Here is a 22,826-nt window from a genome sequence, read left to right on the forward strand (position 1 = left end):
AAAGTAGACAAGGAGAGTTAATCCTGTCTTCACAATCTAGTGAGGTACTAAGTAAGAACATTTAAGTTACTGTTTCAGAATAGACAAAGAGAACCAAGAATTTCCTTTTACATTGCCTTAAAATCACTGGATTCCTTCAAAAGCCTCTCAATTGCCACCTTTTAGCAGCCCCTGCCTTTTCTGATCCCACCCCTTTTTTGTTGATCGCTTCTGTCTTGCAAATTACCTTGTATTTATTTTTTGTGTATTTTGTATTTACTTATAATGTATATATACCTTCTTCACAGTAGAGTATAAGCTCCTTCAGGATAGGAATTTGTCCCCTAACATATAACAACAGATAATATTATGACTATAATAATAAATAATAAGTATTTGTTAATTTGATAAGGTTCTTAGGATTGTAAGAAATTAAATTAAGGAACTAAATATATGAGAATTCTAAATTAATATTGTGGTCATTGATTTAAAAGTATTATAGCTCAAGTCAAAATGACTTTTAGTAGCTTTATTTACAAAGAGGTGGAAAGAGTGAAAGTAGAGAAATGTTAAAATAGAATAGAGAAAATGTCTAGCCTATCACACTAAGTGTTGCTCCAGTTTTTGGAGCAACCCAGGGAGGGCTTGTTAACCCCCTCGGCAAGAGGATCCGGTGGTGTTTTAAATAAGGGTTCCACCCATGCAGCCTCCTCCAGGGAAGGGAGGCCTCTCCAGAACCAATCTCTTCAGAAGCTAGGAAGGGAAGGCCAGCTACTCGCTTACCAGGAGAAGATCCAAGAGCAGTACACCCAGAAGCAGTCCAAGAGCCAAAGTCCCAGTCCAAGCTGAAGGTCAAGTCCAAAGCCACCTCCAAGAGGCAAGTCACAAACCAAAGATCCAAGGAGCAGTGCAAGCTGAAGCTCTAAGGAGAAAGAACTCCCTCAGACAGGAAGTTCAGGGCCTTTTATAGTCCTTTTTCCACATCACTTCCTGTCCCTTTCACCTCTTTACAGGAACCTATTGCAGTGTTCCAATTTGCCTAGCACTGCACAGGGTGCAGTATCTGTGGGTTCTACCTCTCATTCTCTGAAAGTATAAACTCTTATCAAAGGATTCACAAGTTTTCGACTGATTGAGTTAAAAGAGTGGAGACTGTCCCTTACTTAGTGTTAAGGAAGGGTGTTTTTAAGTTTTTGGTTAGTTAACTCAACATAGACAAAGGATCTTCACAGGATCCAGAGACAAAAAGCTCTTGGCCTCAAAGAACTTTATAATGGGGAAGTAAGGAAGGAAAAACCATTTATACAGCTAAGAATAGCTATCCTTTATGCATTGTGACTTTTCCTATCACCATTTTGATATATTGCAGGTTGGCATAAGAAATTGAATGGGAATTTTTTGACAGTTTTGTGGAAACTGCAGATGATAACATGAAGGCCAGCAGATGGCACAAAAAAATTAGAAAATTCAGAAATGTATAATATTGTATTTTACTATTAAGATATTGTAAGCAATCCATAAAAAAAATTCAAACTTCTCTGGTATGATGGGATAGCCAAAAAGATTATATGGGGATTTTCCAGATTGCAGGGAGATTGCAACCCTAACCTCCACAATGTGGGAGTGATACCTGTATAATACAGAGCAGAAAGAATGGCAGGTGCAAATGAATAATCCATACAATGAGGAAGGAGTATATAGTTCACACAAGCTTAGAAGGCAATGTGAAGGAAACGCACCTGAGCTGAACCTTGAAGTTATTCTAAGAGACCAGGATGATGAAGTCTAGCATTGAGGTCCGACACAAGTACTAACCATTTGACTGCTCTAGGTCAGACACTATTTTAAGTACAAAGATCCAAAGGTAGAAAAAATACACCATCCTTGCTTTCATGAAGATTGCATTTTTTTCTGGGGAGGCAATACAACATGTACATTGTAACTCTATAAACAATGATTACAGAGGAAATAAGAAGGCATTTTAGAGTAAAAGGAAATTTAACAGTTGGGATTAGGAAAGATTGCAATTCTTAGTGAGGCTTGAAAGAAGTAAAGGGAGCTAAGAAAAGTAAGGAGAGAGCTTTTCAAGAATACAGATGACCAGAACAAAGGCACAGAGACAAAAGATGAAGTATTATTTGTGAAGAATTGCTTAAAGGCCAATTTGGTCAGACTGTAGTTTGGGAAGGAAATTAATGTAGAAAGAGACTAGGAAGGTAGGTTAGAGCCATGGTATGTATGGTGCTTTTATAAGCCAAATAAGATGAGTTGATATTTTATCTTGGAGCGTAATAGGATATGGCTAGAATTTGTGGAATAAAGGAATGATGTGGTTTTGCTGGTAACAGAATTTGTACAGGGATAATATGAAAGAAAAACCATATTATGGAAAGCCTAACATCTCAGGGTAAACAATACTGCCACTTGTGTTTTTTGAGCAGAGGTGGGTCATGAACCTAATAGTGTACTTAGAAAATGATAAGGGAAAATTGTTTTAGGGAGAGAGACCTGACTGAGAAAGAGGATCATTGTGCTTCTCAGTTCATAAAAAGATACAATTGGGTGTTTTAGAACCACTGTTAAAACCTTTTATTTCTTTGGCAATGAATAACATGCATTTATTTGTGCATAGTGGTATGTGGACATAATTTGGCTGGCTTTACTAAGGTATTTTTTAAAATGTCATAAAACTATCATAGTACAATAGTTCCATTAACTATCTAAATACTATAATCTTTAATACTACATCAACATGAATGTTACTATATTAAAGTTCTGGTATTAACTATTCATTTTTATATCAATTAGGAAATCATGGATCGAATCTACAAAAATGTCATGAATAAAGTGAATGAAATGAACAGTTTTCAACGCAATTTATTTATTTTGGCCTATAATTACAAAATGGAACAGCTTTCAAAAGGCTATTGTACTCCACTTTGTGACAGGTAGCTCCATTTCCACTTTTGTTCTTCAGTTTACATTTAGTAACTGTTGAGATGTGTACAGAGAGTCACATCACTCTTTAAAAATATCAATAAAGCAAATCACTTTTGGTTTAACTGATTTTTGTATAAGGACAGTAAAATTGGCTTTGTATTTTCTTTAGTTTTTCATATTTGTGGTAATTATACTACTCATATTTTCTACCAAGATTAATTTCAACCAATTTCTGTTTTGAGTTCTGTTGATTTTACATTTATTCTAACAAGCAAAAATTGAAAATCCCAATTCAGATGGAAAGTAGCAGTTGATAGAAAATGTTATACAGATTAGAACAGGGAACATATTACTTTTCAGATTTGTGGATAGGTGAGGAATTTATGAAGAAATAAGAGATAGGAAACATTGCAAGATATACAATGGATAATTTTGAATACATTAAGTTTAAAAGTTTTTGTATAAATAAAATTAATAAAGCCAAGATTAGAAGGAAAGTAGAAAACTGGGAAAAATTTTTATAAATATAGTTACTTGGCTAGAGGTATCATCTAAATTATATAGAAGACTTTGTCAAATATATAAGAATAAGAGCCACCCTCCAATTGATAAATGGGCAAGAATACCAACAGACAGTTTTTGGATAAAGAAGTCAAAGCCAATATAGGCATTTGAAAAAGTGGTCTAAAATCTCTACTGATGAGAGAAATGGAGATCAAAACAATTCCGAGACATCTCAAGTCTATCATTGGCTTAAATGAAAAGGACAAAAATGATAAATGTTGGAGATGTGGAAAAATGGGGACACTAATCTACTGTTGGTGCAACTGTGAACTTATTCAACAGTTTTGGAGAGTAATTTGGAATAATGTCCATAGAGTTATAAAACTGTATGCCTTTGGACTTAGCAGTACCATTGTTGGGTATGTTTTCCAAGGAGATCAGAGGAAAAGGAAAAGAACCTATATGTTCCTTTGTTGTGGCAAAGGTTGGAATCGAGAGGCTGCCCATCAATTGGGGAATGGCTGAACAAGTTGCGGCATATGATTGTGGTGGATTACTACTGTACTTTAAGAAATAATGAGCAGGTTATTTTTTAAAAACTTGGAAAGATTGTCATAAAATAATGAAGTGCGAAATGAGTAGAACCAAGAGAACATTACATACTGCTGCAGAATAAATATTTGAAGAATAATTTGTGAGTGTCCACTTCCAGAGAAAGAATTGATAGAAACATGAAAGACAAAAAAAATTGTTTTTAAAATATTGCTTTTTGCATTTTTAATAGTTTTTATGGATTTATGCTATAATTTGTAAAGATAATGCCGACTCTGCTTCCCTTAGTACAGGCTGTGAATAGATATGCCTGGAATGCATTCCCTCTTCAGCTGCACCTCTTAGACTCCCTTGTTCCTTCAAAGCTCAGCTCACATGCCAGCCAGTCCCTCCATGGGACCTTTTCTGATTCCCCAACTGCAGGTGCTTCCTCTTGGCCCCATTACCGTAGTATATTTATTGTACAAAGTTAGCATGTGTGTGTCTCTGAACATTTCTCTCCCCCTTTAAAATGTGAACTTCTTGAGGGTGGTATTGGGAACTGTGTCATTTTTGTCTTTGACTCACCAGCAATTGACACGGTGCTCAGCATATGCTTGTTGATTGATTCAGTTGTTTTCCTATAGATTGGAAATACTTTTAAATGATTAAGATATCTTGGATTTTTTTTTTGAGGGGAGAGGGAGGTCTAGACCCATGATTAGTTTGTAAAAAATAATACCTGAAAACTTTATATCCATTCTTTACTTGAGTAGCTTTTCTTTATTTAAAGACAGACTATAGAGTCTTTTGCCATCTGAACAATAAGAATTTAAGAGCTAATCTAAATGGAGCTAATCTGGGCCCTACTTGAACAAGGTCACTAATTCTGTGAACCTCACTTTTTTTCATCTGGAAAAAAATTTCTTTTAAACACTTACCTTCTGTCTTAGAATCAGTACTCTGTATTGAGGCAGACGAGTGGTAAGGACTAGGCAGTGGGGGTTAAGTGACTTGCTCAGAGTCACACAGCTAGGAAATGTCTGAGACCCAATTTGAACACAGGACCTCCTGTTTCTGCTTGGGTCTCAATCCACTGAATGACCCAGCATTTCCCATCAACTGAAATATAAGATGTTGGACTATTTGGTCTGTGACAGGGTGAAATGGGGGGTGGTGTGGCAGGGGGGAGAGTGCCTTTCTGTACTAAAACTCTAACTGTGCTTTATAGGTTTGTTTTCCGGAAAGTACGAAGCCTGCTAGGTGGAAATATTCGTATCCTTCTATGTGGAGGTGCTCCACTTTCTGCAACAACTCAGCGATTTATGAATATTTGTTTCTGCTGTCCTGTTGGTCAGGGCTATGGACTTACTGAATCAGCAGGGGCTGGAACAATCACTGAAGGTCAGCATTAGCCTTGAAATGTAATACTCATCCATTTTATGATATATTTAAGATTTTTCTCAAATAAGAAAAAGTAGCTGACAGTTGTTTTGGTTTATTTTGTTTTCAACAAACTTGTAGCCATTTTAGCAGCAACTGAGGAAAAGAACAAGTTAACTAGGCAATACTAATAAATTTTAAAACTTATGTAGCAACTTGAAATTTTGTAATCCACTAAGACGTATTCTTACAGAGTAAGAACTTACAGAGTATATACAGTCATACGCAAGTCTCTTAAGACTCTGAAGTTGTAGAAAAGGTATCAGCCTTCATTTGTAGTAGAAGTTTCCTCTTGCCCAGTTCCTATTCTGTCTCTATTTATATATATCTATATATATATCTATATATATATATCATATTGATCTGAATAGAGGCCACTACCAAAGATAGACCATATCCCTAAAATGAGAATTTTTTTCTTTCTTCCTAGTGTAAAAGTGAAAATTGGGAAAAGCCATCTAGAAGTGTATATATTTCTATGGACATGGGAAATGTATCAAAACTACATTTCCCGTGATCCAACTGGTTTCCGTTTCCGGGTCTTTGGGGAGGCCAACGTCTTGACGCAGGGAAGAGCTTAAATCTCCTGGGTTAGGAGGGAGTGGTCTCTTTTGCCAGTGGCTCTTTGCGAGTAGGCTCTTGGCCAGGAAACAGGAGACAGTAATGGAGGCGGCAGTTTTGAATGCTTACAAGCGCGTGGTCTGATAACTTTATCTATAAACATGGCTTTAATTAAAATACTAATTTATATATTTATACGAGCCTTTATCATTTTTAATATTTATACAAGAACTTAGTTACTAAATACAAAATTTGGACTGAAGTCATGATACTTATTTAAAGAAAAAAAATGTCAAGTTACAAATTATCTAGGTACCCCTTGAAAAGTCTCAGTGCAGTTTTAGGCATCAATTATAAAATTACTTTAAAAATTTTTCTTTGAAACTTTTAACTTAAGCATTGATAGCTTAAAACTTCAAGACTTTTGGGATACACTGATATAGGTAGTTAGACAGATAGATGGATAGATGGAAAGATAGACCAATAGATCATTTATTACAACTTATTCAGTTCTAGGAACTGTAAAGTTATATCATTAATCACTTGGTGTCACCAAGCAATTATTGATATTTCTGTAAGAAGTACATCCCAGTGATTATATTAATGAATGTACTATCAGGTCATATAAATGAGATTCATATAGATGAGGAAACATAGAACAAGACTGTGTAAGATGATGATGGTTTTTAACATACTTTAAAGTTTCTTAAAGAAAAGCTCTGTGGATATAGTCTTATTAAATTTAACTTTTCTTTTTAATCTAGTTTGGGACTATAATACAGGGAGAGTTGGAGCACCATTAATTTGCTGTGAAGTTAAATTAAAGAACTGGGAAGAAGGTAACAAAAAGTTTTTACAATGATTTATTAGTATGTGATTGGACTTTTAAATTGGAATTTAGTTTTCTCATGTGTTATAGTAAAAAAAATATCTCCATTTGTACCCCCCCCCCCCGAAGCAATGATATTTTGTCAAGGTACAATCATATTGTTTTATTTAATTGTTTTTTAAAATTCAATTTCTTTTTCATTTATTATTTGATTCTAAACCACATAAAAATTATATTTTCAGAAGAGTTAGGAATTAAAATAATGTAAATTGGTAAAATATTTATAACCTTATTAGGAGACATCAGCAAAAAACATTAGGTTAAGTTTTTAAATATTGGTATATGATTTAAGGAAGGATTTCTTTTATTATTAGTTCAGTATATTGACAGAAAATAGTTCATCCATGAATGCATGTTAATATATAAGTATCTAGCTTCTGCTACCCAGATATAAATTCAAATAATAATTACACTTAGTTTTATTAAAATATCAAATCTTTGATGATCTGTTAGAAGTCATATCTTCTGTGTTTACAATAATAAACTAAATGACCCCCATGTGCACAAATTGCATATAATAAATATTTGTTTGAAATACTTTTGAATTGAACTTTTAAATTCAGTTACTAACATATTTAATAATCATTTATTCTGTTTTTCACAAGTTATACATCCACTTAAGTATAAATAAGAAACAGTTCAATATACAGTTAATTTTAAACAGTGAATTCACTTATTGCTCCATTTAACAATGGATTTTCTGATGGGAGACAGAATTTAAAACTTTCACATTAGTGAAATGGTTTGGGGTTATAGAAAATATTTTCCTCTTAACAGCTGAGCCAAGAATAAGTAATGCAAATAATTAGATAAGAAAATTGAGGCAGATAAATTTGGCACAGGACAGCTGATAAATGTCAGACTAGAATCCTTGTAGGTCTTGTAAGTTTAAATCTTTCTTTTTTCATTTCATTTATGACTGATTTGAATAAGAGGAGACAAAACGCTAGTTAAATTACATGTGGCAGGAATTTCCTATGAATAGCTCACCATATCATAGCTAAAAAGCTGGAGGGAGGTCATAGATTTTGAGATTACTCTCATTTTACATTTTATAAATGAGGAAACTGAGACATAGAACAGTTAACTGATTTGCTCAGGGTCAGAGAGCTAATAAAATTGAGGTGGGATTTGAATCCCATGTTTTTCTGACCTCCAGTTTTATTGCCCTATTAAATATAACAGTATTGCTTCTTAATAGTAAATAATAAGAAAAAATATATTTGTTAGAATGCTGAACAGAGAAATTCTGTTGGCTTACATCTTGCTTTCTTGGATAATTTTTATGCATACTCATATAAATATACACAATCTTGTAAAAAATGAGTGACCAGTAAATGTCTTTTTTTTTTTTTTTTTGCCTATCTCATATATGTTTAGTGATGATTCAAAAATCTTCAGTAAACTCCCAAATATTTTCAAAACTATACATATGTAATCTAATCTTTTTATTCCTTTAACATTCAGTTACAATTAAATTTGCTCTAATACATGACTCTTTCCATGTACATAGTGATTAGGTGGTCAGCAGCTCACTTGTCGAGAACTGTAAGCTTGTCTAATGAGTAGTAAGGAAAAGAGCAACAACAAAAGTCAATTGCACTTTACACCATTATAGAGAAATAGTTCTGTCAGCTTTTCTGTACATTATGAAATGTGCTTTTGATAAGATTAATTATCTGATTGTCCCTGGAAAACTATAGTTCTTGCTTAGAATTCTTCCCCCAGAAAATTTTTTGAAGGGATATAAATAACCTTAGTACAGCAGAAACAGAAGATGGCAGATGAAAAATGAGATAAAGGCTATAAAAAGTATAAACACTCAGAAAACAAGAATTAAAGTACTTGAATAGATTTAAACAGAGATTTAAATAATACCATATTTTAGGACTTTTTTATGTTGGCTCATATAGTTCTTTATTTTTCCTGAAGTAGTCATCTTATAGTGTGACTGCAAAGTCAGTCCATTTTTGGAAATACATGAAATGTGGTCTTATTATTTCACAAAATAGTGTCTTAAAAATAGTGTAAATAATCTATTAGATGATGATCTTAAGAAGTTCATGTGTGTATGTAAATGAGGCATCAGAAAATGATTTGTGTGTGTATTTCGTGTGCATGTGCATATACATACACCACATACTATTTTCCTGATAACTCATTGTGACATGAAGATAATGCTTCGTTCTCAAAATTGATGCCAGGAGAGGACAAACTCAAACTCTTATCTAGGGGTCACACTGGCAAGACTTTGAGAATCATTCCAGCAACTCTCTGTGCCTGCTTTCATAGGGCTATTAGCCTGCAAAGTATAAAGAGGCTTATGGGTGATTCTTTGACCAAGGCAATCCATGAAACAATTAAAATTAGAAAATGGCCCTTAATCCTGAGACCGACTCCCTTTTGCTTGTGTTGTCAGGGACAGAAACATGGATCAGAGGATGCTAACCTCCCACATTTTTAGACTGCCTTAAATATTAAATGTTGGTTATTGACTTAGACTATTGACTCCTGCATGAATTAAACCATATAAATCCTGACATTTTACTATGATCCTCCTTAGTTAAGCAAAAGGAGTTGATTTTATTGTCCCTCAGAGGCAACCAAAAGCCATTTCTTGGGACAGTTTGTTACCTGACCAGGACAGTGTTCATACTAAGCATTTGCAAAGAGACCACCAGGAAAATTATTGCAAGCTGTTCTCCAACATCTGTTACTGAGTACAAGGAGTTAGAGAAATTTTCTGAAATCCTCAATAAAACTCTAAAGATTTATTAATACATACTTTTATACTTGGTGATTTTAATGTAAAGATTGAGAGCAGGATAGTGAAACTGTTGGAAAACATAGTTTAGGATTAAGAAAAGAGAGAGAGCAATAAATAGTTCTTGTTTACTGTACAGAACATTTGTACCCCATGTATGATTAATACTTTTATAAGAAAGTTCATCATCACTGAAGATGAACAACAGATAATATCATAAAAAATTAAGTTGATTACTTTCTCTAAATCAGAAAACAGCTGGCTATAAGTAAAAGTAATTTTCAGGTCCTTTGTTTATTCTTATTAAAACAAAGGAATGGAAAAACATATTACTGTGTGCAAACCACTGCTACCCTCTGGGGATACAAACGGCAGAACCAAGGCATTCTTGCTCTTAGGTAGCTCACATTCTAATTAGGAGGGTTCAACAGGAGTAAGAGCAGATGAAAATGTGTTCCTTAACATTTTCACACTTACTTAGCAAGAGAAGAAACTGAAAGAAAAAAAGATAGAACATAAAATTAATTGAAGCAACTCCAGCCCTAATGGGTATGTGAAAAGCAATGCCAAGATGGTAAAAGTAGATGCCAAGCAGTGGGAAATAGTTATAAGAATAGATATGAATATAGACTTTATTTCATCATTTTCTTAGTAAGTTTTTCTGGTATAAATCAGCTGTCACAAATTGGAAATCAAACAAGGCTAGTAAATACATGATTTTAGTGTCACAAGGAAGGAGATGGCAGCCAAGAGCTATACTGCTTTAGAATTTGAATGTTTGCAAAAAGTTATGGTGAAGAATGGTGGGAGAGAATTAAGTAGCATTACCTCATAGAACTAAGAAACAGTTCAAGGGGAAGCAATAATTGAGTTATTTTAAAAGGTTATTTTCAATTAAGAAAATTTGATTCCCCAGTCCCTTTTTGGGAGGAAAAAAAATATTTTTAATAAATATGAAGTCAAAGCTCCTCCTCACCCAAATCCTGTAATGATTATGTCTAAAAAATGTATCTTTATATCTTGAGTCCGTCAGGTAGCTATGGGTAGCATATTTTATCACCCAAAAGACTTTAATAATTAAGATAGCTCATCCAGAGAGCATTAAGGATTGAACTTGAAGTAGGACCCCACCAAGAGACAAAAATTTGGGCAAATCCATATCTCTCATATTTTCCTTATAACAGTCACAATGAAGCCACCTTATTTTGGCTCTTAAAATCACAGATAATAATTTAAAAAAAAGATGGAAAGAGTAGTTTAATTGAATCAGGTTTGTACAGAAGAGATTGGCATTGAAGGTGACAGTACTGAGAACATTAGAGTTTATAATTTTCAAGATAGTTTAGTGAGAAGGATGCCAAACATTTGGAAAGAAATGGACCTTATTTTCATCAAAAGAGATAATTGAGAGAATGTCAATATCTTTGCTTTATCATCTCTATAAGCTCTATCTGAATAATCAATCTTTCTGCACACATGTGAGTAATACCCTTAAATTGAAGGCACAAGAATAGAACAGAGGTGCATTCACAAATTATATTCCTAAGGAAACCACAATGTTTAAGTCAAAGAATTGTCTGACATGTAGGAAATTCAAAAGATACTACTGTATTCACCTTTTTTTAAAATAGCATTTGATTTGGGGAAACAACATATTGCTCTAGAGGCTCATACTGCCAAGGAAGGTATATTTTACTTGTATTAAAATCCTACAATCTTCTTTGGAAAAGATAACTTTATTCAGTCCTCTGGATATTAATACCAAATGAGTCATTAAATAGTGAATGCTTTCCAAAGGGATTTACCCCTGTCAGAGAAGGTGTCTAATCAGAGCCATAGTGGAAGAGTGATTTTTTTTGTAATGATGAGGTGCTTCATGCACTCCTTTTTGCAGATGACTTTGTGTTGGTTTCATTAAACCTAAAATCTGACAACTTCCTACAGGAGATCTGTGATCATTCAAAAGGATTCTAACTATCCCTAGAAGAAGAAAACCAACTGGATTGAGCTAGCCTCTTTTTAGCCAGACTATAATATCCAATTAAATGGAGAATATATATCAATGCCTTTAGAGGCCAAGGATAGATTGGGAATTGGATCTAGAACAAGATAGGAGGAAGGTGGATGGTTATTTCTTTTGGATAATTGTATAGTTTTTTTTTTATGATCTTGATGTTCTTTCGAAATAGAAGTCCATGTTTTGAGTAGTAATGTCCTTGTGGTGATTCTGTATGGTTATGAGTCTTGGATTTCTAGTTTGCAAATAATTAAAATTACAGGTCACCCAACAGTGAGCAGGTGGAAGATAGACATAATTGAGCTGCATATTATCTATACATAATTACACAGGAAAAGTGGCATAAAAGGATGCACCATGAAAGAGAGGTGTATGATTGAATGAGACAGACTGGGAGCAGAGGACAACCACTGAACAGCTGCATACTCCATTAATATCCATGCATTGCTAAAAAGCTCTCAGTATGTTAGGGAACACACTGGGGAGAATTTACAGTAGCAAGTGAACATTATAAGCACATAGAATGCAGAGGTGTTAACAACTTGTCCATCCCATATGAGAGTATCTACAATGAGATCACAGATCCATTAAAGCTCTTTCTGTGTAATAAAGGTGAGAAATCAGTTTGAACGATTTTAAAAAGGTGTTGGTGTTCAATTTTTTAAAGTATATTCTTAAATTCATGCCTTCTTCACTCCTTCCCCAGCCCAAAGGTTGCCCCTTGTAAGTCATTTCCACCCTTGCCTTCTCTTTGCCCCTTTTCCTTATCTTCATGGAGTAAATTGTTGGGGAAGAGTGACAAGACTTAGCTAGGACGGGAGTCATCAATTCTAGTGTCTCTGGAGAGATGGGAAATGGCAAGGCCTTACCATTTGCTCTGCCCCCAGGTCCTCAGGTCATCAGGGCTTGACTGTTTACCTTGAACCTGTGTCCTCTGGACCCTGAGCCTTTGCCATCTGTCCTGTTGCTGTACCATTAGGACTTCAGGGCCTCTTTGTCTTCCTATGACCGACCTCTCTAATGTGAAGCTCCACCCAGATAAAGTATGAGCTTCTTGATAACAGACTATCTCCTTTTCCTCTTTTTATCCCCAATGTTGATACAGAAATGCTTTTTTTGTTGATTTACTCTACCTTGACAAATGTATTTAACCAGCACACTTAATTCTGTGGTAATTCCTCATAGCCTGTCAGTGCTGTAAGGAATTTTTTAAACACCATTAATGTAATTTATGTCTGTACTTAATACAATATATATCTTAAGGTATTATATAATTTATACATATCTGTGCTTGTCTGTATGAAAAAAAGTAAAGACAAAAATGGTAACATATATCGCTTACAACATGTTGTTCATGAGAGGAGTAAGTACTAAATGGTGAAATTAGCTAGTTAAAAGGAGAATATGATATGGTTAATATATAAAAATTTTAAAATATATGAAAGTTCTCTTTTTATTTTCCTGTGCAAGTTTTTCCTGGTAGGCCAACCCCTCCCTCCCCCCAATAGTATCTATCCAATTTGAGCATATTTAAGCTGGCTATTGAGTTTTTAAAAAATATTCATATAATTTTTTTCTTTATAGTAGTTGTATATTTTTAAAAGTAACAAAGATAGATAATAACTATCTTACACTAAAAATATAGAAATACATATTTTCTTTTAATATATTTTAAAGAGCTTCATGCAATATAAAATATTCTTTCTGTTAATTAGGTGGATACTTTAATACAGATAAGCCACGTCCTAGAGGTGAGATTCTACTTGGTGGCAAGAATGTGACAATGGGCTACTACAAAAATGAAGAAAAAACACAAACTGATTTCTTTGAAGATGAAAATGGACAGAGGTGGCTCTGTACGGGAGATATTGGAGAATTTGATCCTGATGGGTGTTTAAAGATTATTGGTGAGCCATCTGATTTGATTGTTGGAAGTAAATCTTTCTAATATAGTGTCCCAAAAATCTTATTTCAGTTTTAGGCTTTCCATAGCTTAAAACTCCACAATCTTTTTGTGATAACCTTGTATGAAAGAATGTATGAGAAATACTTAAATTTTAAACATTTTTATATATGATATATAGATATGCCCCATTTTTTGGAATATATATTGTATTGAATAGAGGTTATTCTAATATATTATAGAGACCTACTGAAAAATGTTTCCATAAAATTACTGTATTCTTGAGGCAACTGGGTGGCTTAGTGGATTGAGAGCCAGGTCCAGAGATGGCCTCAGACACCTCCTAGTTTTGTGATCCTGGGCAAGTTACTTAACCCCCATTGCTTAGCCCTTACCACTCTTCTGCCTCAGAACCAATACACAGTATTAGTATTGATTCCAAGACAGAAGGTAAAGAGTTTTTTAAAAATGTACTGTATTCTTTAAGTTTCAATGGACCTAATAATGTGTTAGTCTGTGGACCTAACCTTCCTTCCAACTTTAACATTTTTTTTTGGTGAACAACAGTGAACCATTCTGTGTGCTGATCATTTTTGACTATGAACTTCCCCTTTTTTTATATTTGGAGAAAAGTGATGATCAGGTTATCTGTATTCATTTATTTCAGTAAATACAATTTCCCCTTGTATCCTTATTTGGCTTTTCACCATTTAATGTAGCTGGTCATCCATAAAAAGTTATTGGCCTAATATATCATTCTATTTTGAGCGAATTTCTAGCTTATGTAGTTGAAGAATACATTTTTCAGCTATCCTTGTTAAAAATGTTTTCACATTAAGGGCAATGGAAGAGCCATTGGCCTTTCCTTGAATTTTCACTGATGGCTAAGCTGTCATCTCTTATGTAGTAAGCACATAATTTTAATTATGTTCAATTTGTTTTAGCTATTTTAAAGATAATTTTTTTTGATCATGTCAATTGGGAACACTTTTCTGTTTTTCATTTCCTGAACTTAGGAGATTACTCGATTTTGGTGCCATTTGGTTAAAGGCAAATTGAGTGACCCCATTTTTAAAAGGTATATTTAATATTGCTCTTTAGGTCTTTGATTCATAATATGTTTTTTGCTTAGTCTTATTACTATAAATTTAGTTGACAACTAGCTATTTAAGGATATTCAATAGCTTTGTATATCAGGGAGTTTCACTGTATATGTATATATAATTTTCATTTGGATGATATGTCCTTTTTTCCCCACCCCAAACAGATCGTAAAAAGGACCTTGTAAAACTTCAGGCAGGAGAATATGTCTCTCTTGGAAAAGTTGAGGCAGCTTTAAAGAATCTCCCATTAATAGATAACATCTGTGCATATGCAAACAGGTATGATAAGAAAGTTTAATGCTGTTGTATGCTTTTTAAAAAACATTTTAATTTTATATGATTATCTTAGTCCCTCTTTTCTTCATACCCTTTCTCTCCATTAGTTCACATGGGTTCAGTTGTCAACTTTATACAGATAAATCAGATCCATTTGGTAAATGTAATACAGTAACCACCAGATAATACGGCTCTTAATAATTGACTATTGATTGATTATTCTTAAATTCCAAACCAGAAAGGTAATTCTAAATTTCTGTACTCCATTTAGTTATTGTTGTTGTTATTCACGTATTTCTGTCATGTCTGAGTTTTCCTTGGCAAAGATACTAGAGTGGTTTGCCATTTCCTTTTCCAGCTCATTTTACAGATGAGGAAACCGAGGTAAACAGTGTTAAGTGACTTGCTCAAGGTTACCCAGCTAGTAAGTGTCTGAGACTGGATTTCAACCTTGGTCTTCTTGATTCTAGGCCTGGTACTTTATCCACTGTGCCACCAGTTAGCTAAAGTAAATTGAACTATCATTTTGTTCATCTGTTCTGGGGTTTATTTTGTTTAAATTACTGATTCAACTTTAATATAACAGAAGAATTTTTTGACATTTTCTTAATTATCAGTGTTTAGGGGACAGCTGGGTGGCCCAGTGGACTGAGAGCCAGGCCAGAGATGGGAGGTCCTGGGTTCAAATCTGGCCTCAGATATGTTCTAGCTGTGTGACCCTGGACAAGTCACTTAACCCCCATTGCCTAACCCTGACCACTCTTCTGCCTTAGAACCTATACAGTCTTGATTCTAAGATGGACAATAAAGGTTTAAAAAAAAAATGTATCAATGTTTAGTAACACTTAAAACCAGGAAACACATTCACATAAAGAATCTACTACTGTTTAACAGAATATAAAAAGGATTCACTGTAGATGGTGACAACTCTCAGATTTTCCTGTTCGTGGATATAATTGGGATGATATTATCATCAAGCTCCAGAATACTAGAGTTTTCTTAGAGATGTTCACAATGAAAAAAAATATGGCATAGTGATGTACACAGCAAAAATAAAATGGATGAAATATGTCTGTTGCCCATAAATTGCCTATTAGTTGGATAGACATGCCAGTCTTCAGGCAGTCAATGCATCTCTTTTGGTCATCTCTTTTTTAGAGAAAGATCTGCATTGCTTTTGAAAAATTGTTTATTTCTTTCAGCACTTACTTCCATGATGCTCCTGAAAGTTTAAAAAAAAATCACTTAAAAAATACTGAGATTTTCTGATCACAGACTGCTACAATCTCTATAGAATTAAAATTATGGCTGAGCTAAAGAGCAGTGAAGATTGTGTATAAAGTAGACTGTAGAATATCATCTGAGATGACGTGTGCAAGAAAAAGAGCACAAAGTGTAATATCAAAGATATATAAGATGTCATGAAAAACAGTAAAGGATAAAAGATGAAAAGCTACACTGAAGTATCTTTGTCCAAAAAATAAAGCTTTACCTCACCACTTTCGGTTTTCATGAGACTCAGATGAGAGAATATGTGAAACCATTTTGAAAACTGAAGCAAATAGGTGGTGTCTGATATTTTGGTAGTATTTAAAGCCATCAAGGTACACATGAACATTACTCTAGCAGTGAGTTCTAAAGATGTGAAACACTGTGAATAAGTAGAACTCTGTTTAGTAAAATACATCTAAATATCACATATTTGCAAAGGAGTTAAGAGCACTTTATGGTTTAAAATTTCTTAGAGAAATTTGAAAATATCAAGTAAATATCCTCTGCCAGGAGTTACTAATTCACTTCCGTTTTATCTAAAACCCGTTATTAATTGATGACCCACTGTCTTTTATATATTCTAGTTATCATTCTTATGTCATTGGATTTGTTGTGCCAAACCAGAAGGAACTAACAGAGTTAGCTCGACAAAAAGAACTGAGAGGGACTTGGGAGGAGATCTGTAATAGTCCAATAATGGAAAAGGAAGTGCTAAAAGTGCTCTCTGAGGCTGCTGTTTCAGGTGAGTGCTCTGTTTATAGACAGAGTTAATGAAAAATCTTATAAGTAATGGGGAAAAAAATCAATGTTGTTCTTCTATTAAATAATAAGATCTTTTTCTAAACTTGAATTATGTCATTCTCTTTCCCAAACAACTTCCATAGCTCCCCATTTCTACAGAAAAAGTTGGATCTTTGTAGTCACATTAATTAGCTCCTTTTTTCTCCTCTCCTCCCTTAAAATAAATTTTCTTTTTATTATCATAAATTTAATAAACATCAATGAAAACATTTTCCTACCCAAATGAGAACATAAAAAGAACTTCATGTGAAACTAAAAGCTGCATTGCGCATATAGGAAATGTATATTTCAAATTTATCATGTTCCAACATTGTTTTGCTTCTCTGTGTTGTCCCCTTCTGATGTTCGGTTTTTCTCTCATGTATATTTTTAAATAAGTCATTTGACAGTTTTTTTGGTCTCACTATCAAATGCTTTATTATCATAAATAAGTATATTCTTTATCAGTTCATATAAGTATTCTTAGGTTTCTCTGAATCTGGCCTTTTGGTCATTACTTATTTTAAAAAAAATTATTTGTTTGTTACATCAAAATTCCCAAATACCTCCCCTTCCTCTCCTCCTTACATCAGAGAAAACATCATTTGACAAAAAAATAGATGTAGATATAAAACTTTGTTTTGCTTATTTTTCTCTATCATTTCTTTCTCTGGAGGTGGACATATAAGTTATTCTTCAAATAATATTTCTGTTGCCGTATATAGTGTTCTCTTGGTTCTGCTCATTTCACATGTCATAACATTAATTTCATGTAGGTTTTTCCATGTTTAAGAAAAATTCACTTGCTCATCATTTCTTATGATACACTTCTATTTCATCACAAGCATATGACTCAACTTGTTTAATCATTTTCCAGTTAATGGATATGCCCCCAATCCAGTTCTTTGCCATCACAAAGAGAACTGCAATAAACATTTTAGAGCATATAGGTTCTTTTCCTTTTTCCCTGATCACCTTAGGAAACAAACCTAATAGTGCTCTTGTTAAGTCAAAAAATATACACAGTTTGTAACGCCTTGGGCATAATTCCAGTTTGCTTTCCAGAATGATTGGATCTGTTTACAATTCTACTACTAGTGTCTTCATTTTTCCACATTGTCTCTAACATCTGCCATTTGCCCATTTATCATTTTAGCCAATCTGATAGTTGTATGATATCTCAGAAGAATTGCTTTTAATTTACATTTCTCTAATCGGTAATGATACAATCATTTCTTTCTTTTAAAAAAAAAATCCTTACCTTCTATCTTAGAATCAATACTAAATATCAGTTCCAATGCAGAAGAGCAGTAAGGATTAGGCAACTTGCCCAGTCATACAGTGAGGAAGTGTCTGAGACCAGATTTGAATTTAGGACCTCTCACCTCCAGGACTGGCTTTCTAGCTACTGAGCCACCTAGGGCTGGCTGTTCAATCAGTCTGATTCTTCATGACACCTTTTGGAGTTTTCCAAAGATCCTGGGGTGACGTGCCATTTCTTCTTCAGGTCCATTTTACAGATGAGGAAACTAAGGCAAGCAGGGTTACATGAGCTGCCCATGATCACATAGCTGAGAACTTTGGAAGATGAGTCTTCTTGACTGCAGGCCTAGTGCCCTATCCGCTGTGCCAGCATAGTATTATCTCATCCTCTTCTTAATTCTTTGCAGTGTCTTTTGACCTCATTATTCAACCCAAACTGCTCTACCTAAAGCTACTAATGATTTCTTAATTGCCAAATCTAATGGTCTTTCTTAAGCCTCCTACTTTTTAACTGCTGCCCCTTTGATGGTCTCTGCAGTTCTCTTGAATACTTCCATAGCATTGCTCTCCCACTTCTACTCTGAATTTTTGCTCCTTCTCATTCTCCTTTGAGGGATCTTCATCCAGGTTGTACTCTGAACTGTGAGTGTCCCCAGGCCTCTGGCCTCATCCCTTTTCTCCATTTATACTATTTCACCAGGTCATCTCATTGTCTCAGGGATTCTGTTAATGCAAATAATTCTCAAATTTACTTACTCAGCCTTAACCTCTCTGCTGACCTCCATTTATACATCTCTTGCACCTTTTTGTACATCTCAAACTTTTTTTTTAGATATCTTAAACTTATCATATCCGAAACTGGATTTATAATGTTTTCCCTAAAACCTTACTGCCTTCCAAACTTCCCTGTTGCTGTTGAGGACACCATCATTGTCCCAGGCATGCTAGATGCCTTTTTTTGATGCTTCACTCTCACCTCCCCACTCTCGATCTGTTTCCAAGTGCTGTCAGGATTCTCATCTCTCCCGTCCACCTCCTCCTCTTCTTTGACCCGGCCACTGCCTGCTCATCATCTCCCACCTGGACTATGATGGTCGTCCATAGGCTGGTCTCCCCACTTCTCAAAGTGATCTTCCCACAGTGCAGGGCTGAGCCTGGCACCCCTACTGAATAAGCTCCAGGTCAAAGATGAATACTCTTTGCTGTCTAAAAATAACCCAACTCTACCCTTCTGCTTTTCTAGTCTTCTTACAGCTTAGGAGACCCCCTGATACTCTGAGATCCAGTGAAACTGGTTTCCTCATTCTACTTCCCCATTTGTGTTGTACTTTCCCAGGCCTTCCCTAGGTGGGGAACCACTTCCCCAACTGTGCCGTCTTCCTTGTTTGGCTCCCCACCTTCGACTGGAGTCTTTTCCCAGTCTCCTTGAATGCTAATCAGAGCCTCCTTTAACGTTGTGCATTTCTTGTGTGTGCCAGTTACTTGCTTGTTGTCTTCCCTCATTAGACTGATGTGTCCTTAAGGTCAGAGTGACTGTCTTTTACTATTTGTGTCCCCAATACTTAACACAGTGCCTGGCACACAGTAGGTGTTTAATAAAATCTATTGACTGGTCTTATATTAATTTATTTTGCATTTTGACAGCCATTCCCCAAATAATGGGAACATCTACTTTATTCCTACTTCTTTGCTGTAACCCAAAGTCTATATATTCTTACAGCTATGGGACTTCTCCCTCTTTTATTTTCTTTATTTTTTTTAAACCCTTACCTTCTGTCTTGGAGTCAATACTGTGTATTGGCTCCTTGGTGGAAGAGTGGTAAGGGTGGGCAATGGGGGTCAAGTGACTTGCCCAGGGTCACATGGCTGGGAAGTGTCTGAGGCCAGATTTGAACCCAGGACCTCCTGCCTCTAGGCCTGGCTCTCAATCCACTGAGCTACCCTGCTGCCACCTTCTCCCTCTTTTAAAAAATTTCTTTAGCATATACACCTAGTAATGTTATTGCTGGGTAAAAGAGTCTCTTCTTTCTGAACTTGTTCCCTTACAATAATATTTATCTCTAATGAACTTTTCATGATACTTGGGTAACCTGAGAGAAGAAATACTTTGGTAAAGCCATGCCTTTTATGTCTTAGCAGTAGTAATGATGAAATTTTAAGTAGGTGAGAGTAAATAGATATTATTAATGGGCATTTTTTACACTTTTGAATTTTGAAACTTTTTTCTATGTTATGGCAGCAGGTCTGGAAAAGTTTGAAATTCCAGTAAAAATTCGTTTGAGCCCAGATCCATGGACCCCCGAAACTGGCCTGGTGACTGATGCCTTCAAACTAAAACGCAAAGAACTTAAAACACATTACCAAGCGGACATTGAGCGAATGTACGGAGGGAAATGATCGTTCTCTTTTTGCACCTCTTTGCTACAGTGAGCTCAGATCAAATAGGAAAATACTTGAATTGCATGTCTCAGTCTTTGAGACAAACACCATTCCTCATTTTAAGCCTAAACTGTTATTTCTCATGACATTACCATCTTTTACTGACAGGATTAGTAAAATTTTAAGACAGCAAACTTGTGTCTGTCTCTTCTTTTTTTTTTCACCCCAATTTATTTCACTACCTATGACTATATTATATTTGTCAGTTTGTGGATTTCCTGAATCATATTGGGGAAGCAATGATTTTGAAACCTCAAATTTTTAAAAATGATTTATATATCCTGTATAATGTTCAGTTTGTAACTTTTTAAAGTTTGGTTGTATAGAGGGATAACTAAGAAATATTAGAAATGGTTACTTTGGGGGCCTTTTTTACTTACAGTATTTAAAAACAAAAGGATCTTGATGTGAAATTATGTAAATTTCAAATGCTTATTAATCAAATCATTGTTGAACAGAAGATCAGATTTGTTGTTGTATAATTATTGTCTTGTATGCATTTGAGAGAAATAAATATATCTAGGCTTATGATTTAAGAGAACAACACCTTGTGAATATGTGCCTGACAGTTTCTTCTTTAAATATTTAATTTTAAAATGGGAAATAATGAAGTTTGGTCGTGGCACTGTATATAATGAGGCAATACATAATGAGGTCATACTTTATTAATTCAGAAGAAACTTAACATAGCCAGTGTAATGCCAGTTAGTAACTATCTTCTAATGGTTTACCTTCAAATCTATTCAGACAATTTTATACAAATTTTGTAACTAGGAAGACACTGAAACTGTTAAAGGAAAACAACTTTGAAGGTTTGACAAGGTAATTTTAAAAGGTGGAAGTTTAAAAAGCCAAACACCTTTTGTCTACATCAGCCTTATACACATTCAGGTTTCTATATTTTGCTACACATGAATCATTGAAAACTGTCATATTTCCTAGCTGTAGTCCAAATGGTTTGATTATTTCTTTTTAATTTAGGATTATTTTCTTGGATATAATTTTGCACCAGGTTGTATTTATTTTATGTGCTATATTTTGGATATTTGACCCAAGTTCTTCTTGTAAAGAAGTCTTCAACTTTACTTTTTTTGCTAATAATTATAAATGTGCTTATCTTGAAGGTTATGAATAAATATGGGCCATCTGGGATTGAAAAAATGTTCTCATCAAGGTTACATGATAATTTAGAAGACATTCTTCTATTAACCTTATAATGAGATAAGTGTCATGATTTAATTTTCAGGTTTTTCTGAATCACTAGACACTGTTCTTGATTCCTAAAATGATCCTATCCTGATAGATAAGCTTTTTGAAATGTTTAGGATTTATAAAACATTACCCAAGGAATTCGAGAGTATGGCATCAAAGGTGGTATCACAAAAATTGAAATGTGCACAAATCAATGCTTTTTAATTCATAGGCACAATTTTCAGCAACACTTTACAGAAAATATTTTGTACCTATTAACACAAAAGCACAGTTGATAGAATTAACTGCACCTCACTTACTTTAGGTATAAAAATAAAGACAAAGATATTAAATATTTGGCCCTCTGTAACCTGGGTAAGATTCCCTAAGATTAAATGTAGATTGCTTGGTTGGTAGGTTTTGGTTGCATCACAAAGGTGTCCCTCCTGGAGAAAAAATGTTTCTTTTGTGGCTTCTCTTATTATCATGTATTTGCATATTTTTCTCTGCCATAGATGCTTCCTTTATAAAGTTTATAACAATTGCCCAGAGGAAGTGCTTTTTTTTAAAATAAGAAAAGAATTAAAGGGATGTCTTGAAGTGGAATAAGAAGGTCTTCTTTCTATATCTGTATTGATAAATGAAGTAGAAAGCCTTGGATTCAAGGAAAGTGGAGATTAGAACCAGTTAAATTACCAAACTTATTGCATACATTTTACTTAGCACAAGGATTAAGAAGAGTAAGGAAATGTAGATTTGCTGCAAATGGAATAAAAAAACAACTTTCAAAAAGAAGCATAGTTCACATGCTTTTTACAGCCATGCTTTTTTTTTTTTATCTCATAGAATATAATTCCCAGAAGTGAAGTAGTTTCCAGATTTAGGATTTTGTTGCATTCTAAAATATCCTTTCTTCTAGTAGGGTGGTGCACTTAAGAAAGGTAGAGCTTAATTACAAAAGACTTGCCCAT

General features: G+C 34.4%; 1 protein-coding gene across 1 annotated transcript in view; it reads left to right on the forward strand.

Annotated features, from left to right (window-relative positions):
• Nucleotides 1–21,173, forward strand: part of ACSL3 (acyl-CoA synthetase long chain family member 3) — a 109,031-nt gene extending 87,858 nt beyond the window's left edge. Inside the window, exons 8-14 of the mRNA XM_044670787.1 lie at nucleotides 2,788–2,927; nucleotides 5,186–5,358; nucleotides 6,723–6,797; nucleotides 13,344–13,535; nucleotides 14,799–14,913; nucleotides 16,767–16,924; nucleotides 20,465–21,173. Of these exons, the coding sequence (XP_044526722.1) occupies nucleotides 2,788–2,927; nucleotides 5,186–5,358; nucleotides 6,723–6,797; nucleotides 13,344–13,535; nucleotides 14,799–14,913; nucleotides 16,767–16,924; nucleotides 20,465–20,622 (1,011 nt within the window). The 3' untranslated portion in view covers nucleotides 20,623–21,173. The remainder of the gene's footprint in view (nucleotides 1–2,787; nucleotides 2,928–5,185; nucleotides 5,359–6,722; nucleotides 6,798–13,343; nucleotides 13,536–14,798; nucleotides 14,914–16,766; nucleotides 16,925–20,464) is intronic.
• Nucleotides 21,174–22,826: the final 1,653 nt, after the last annotated feature.

This window comes from Gracilinanus agilis, chromosome 3, assembly GCF_016433145.1.
Source record: "Gracilinanus agilis isolate LMUSP501 chromosome 3, AgileGrace, whole genome shotgun sequence".
NCBI classification, from domain to species: Eukaryota; Metazoa; Chordata; class Mammalia; order Didelphimorphia; family Didelphidae; genus Gracilinanus; species Gracilinanus agilis.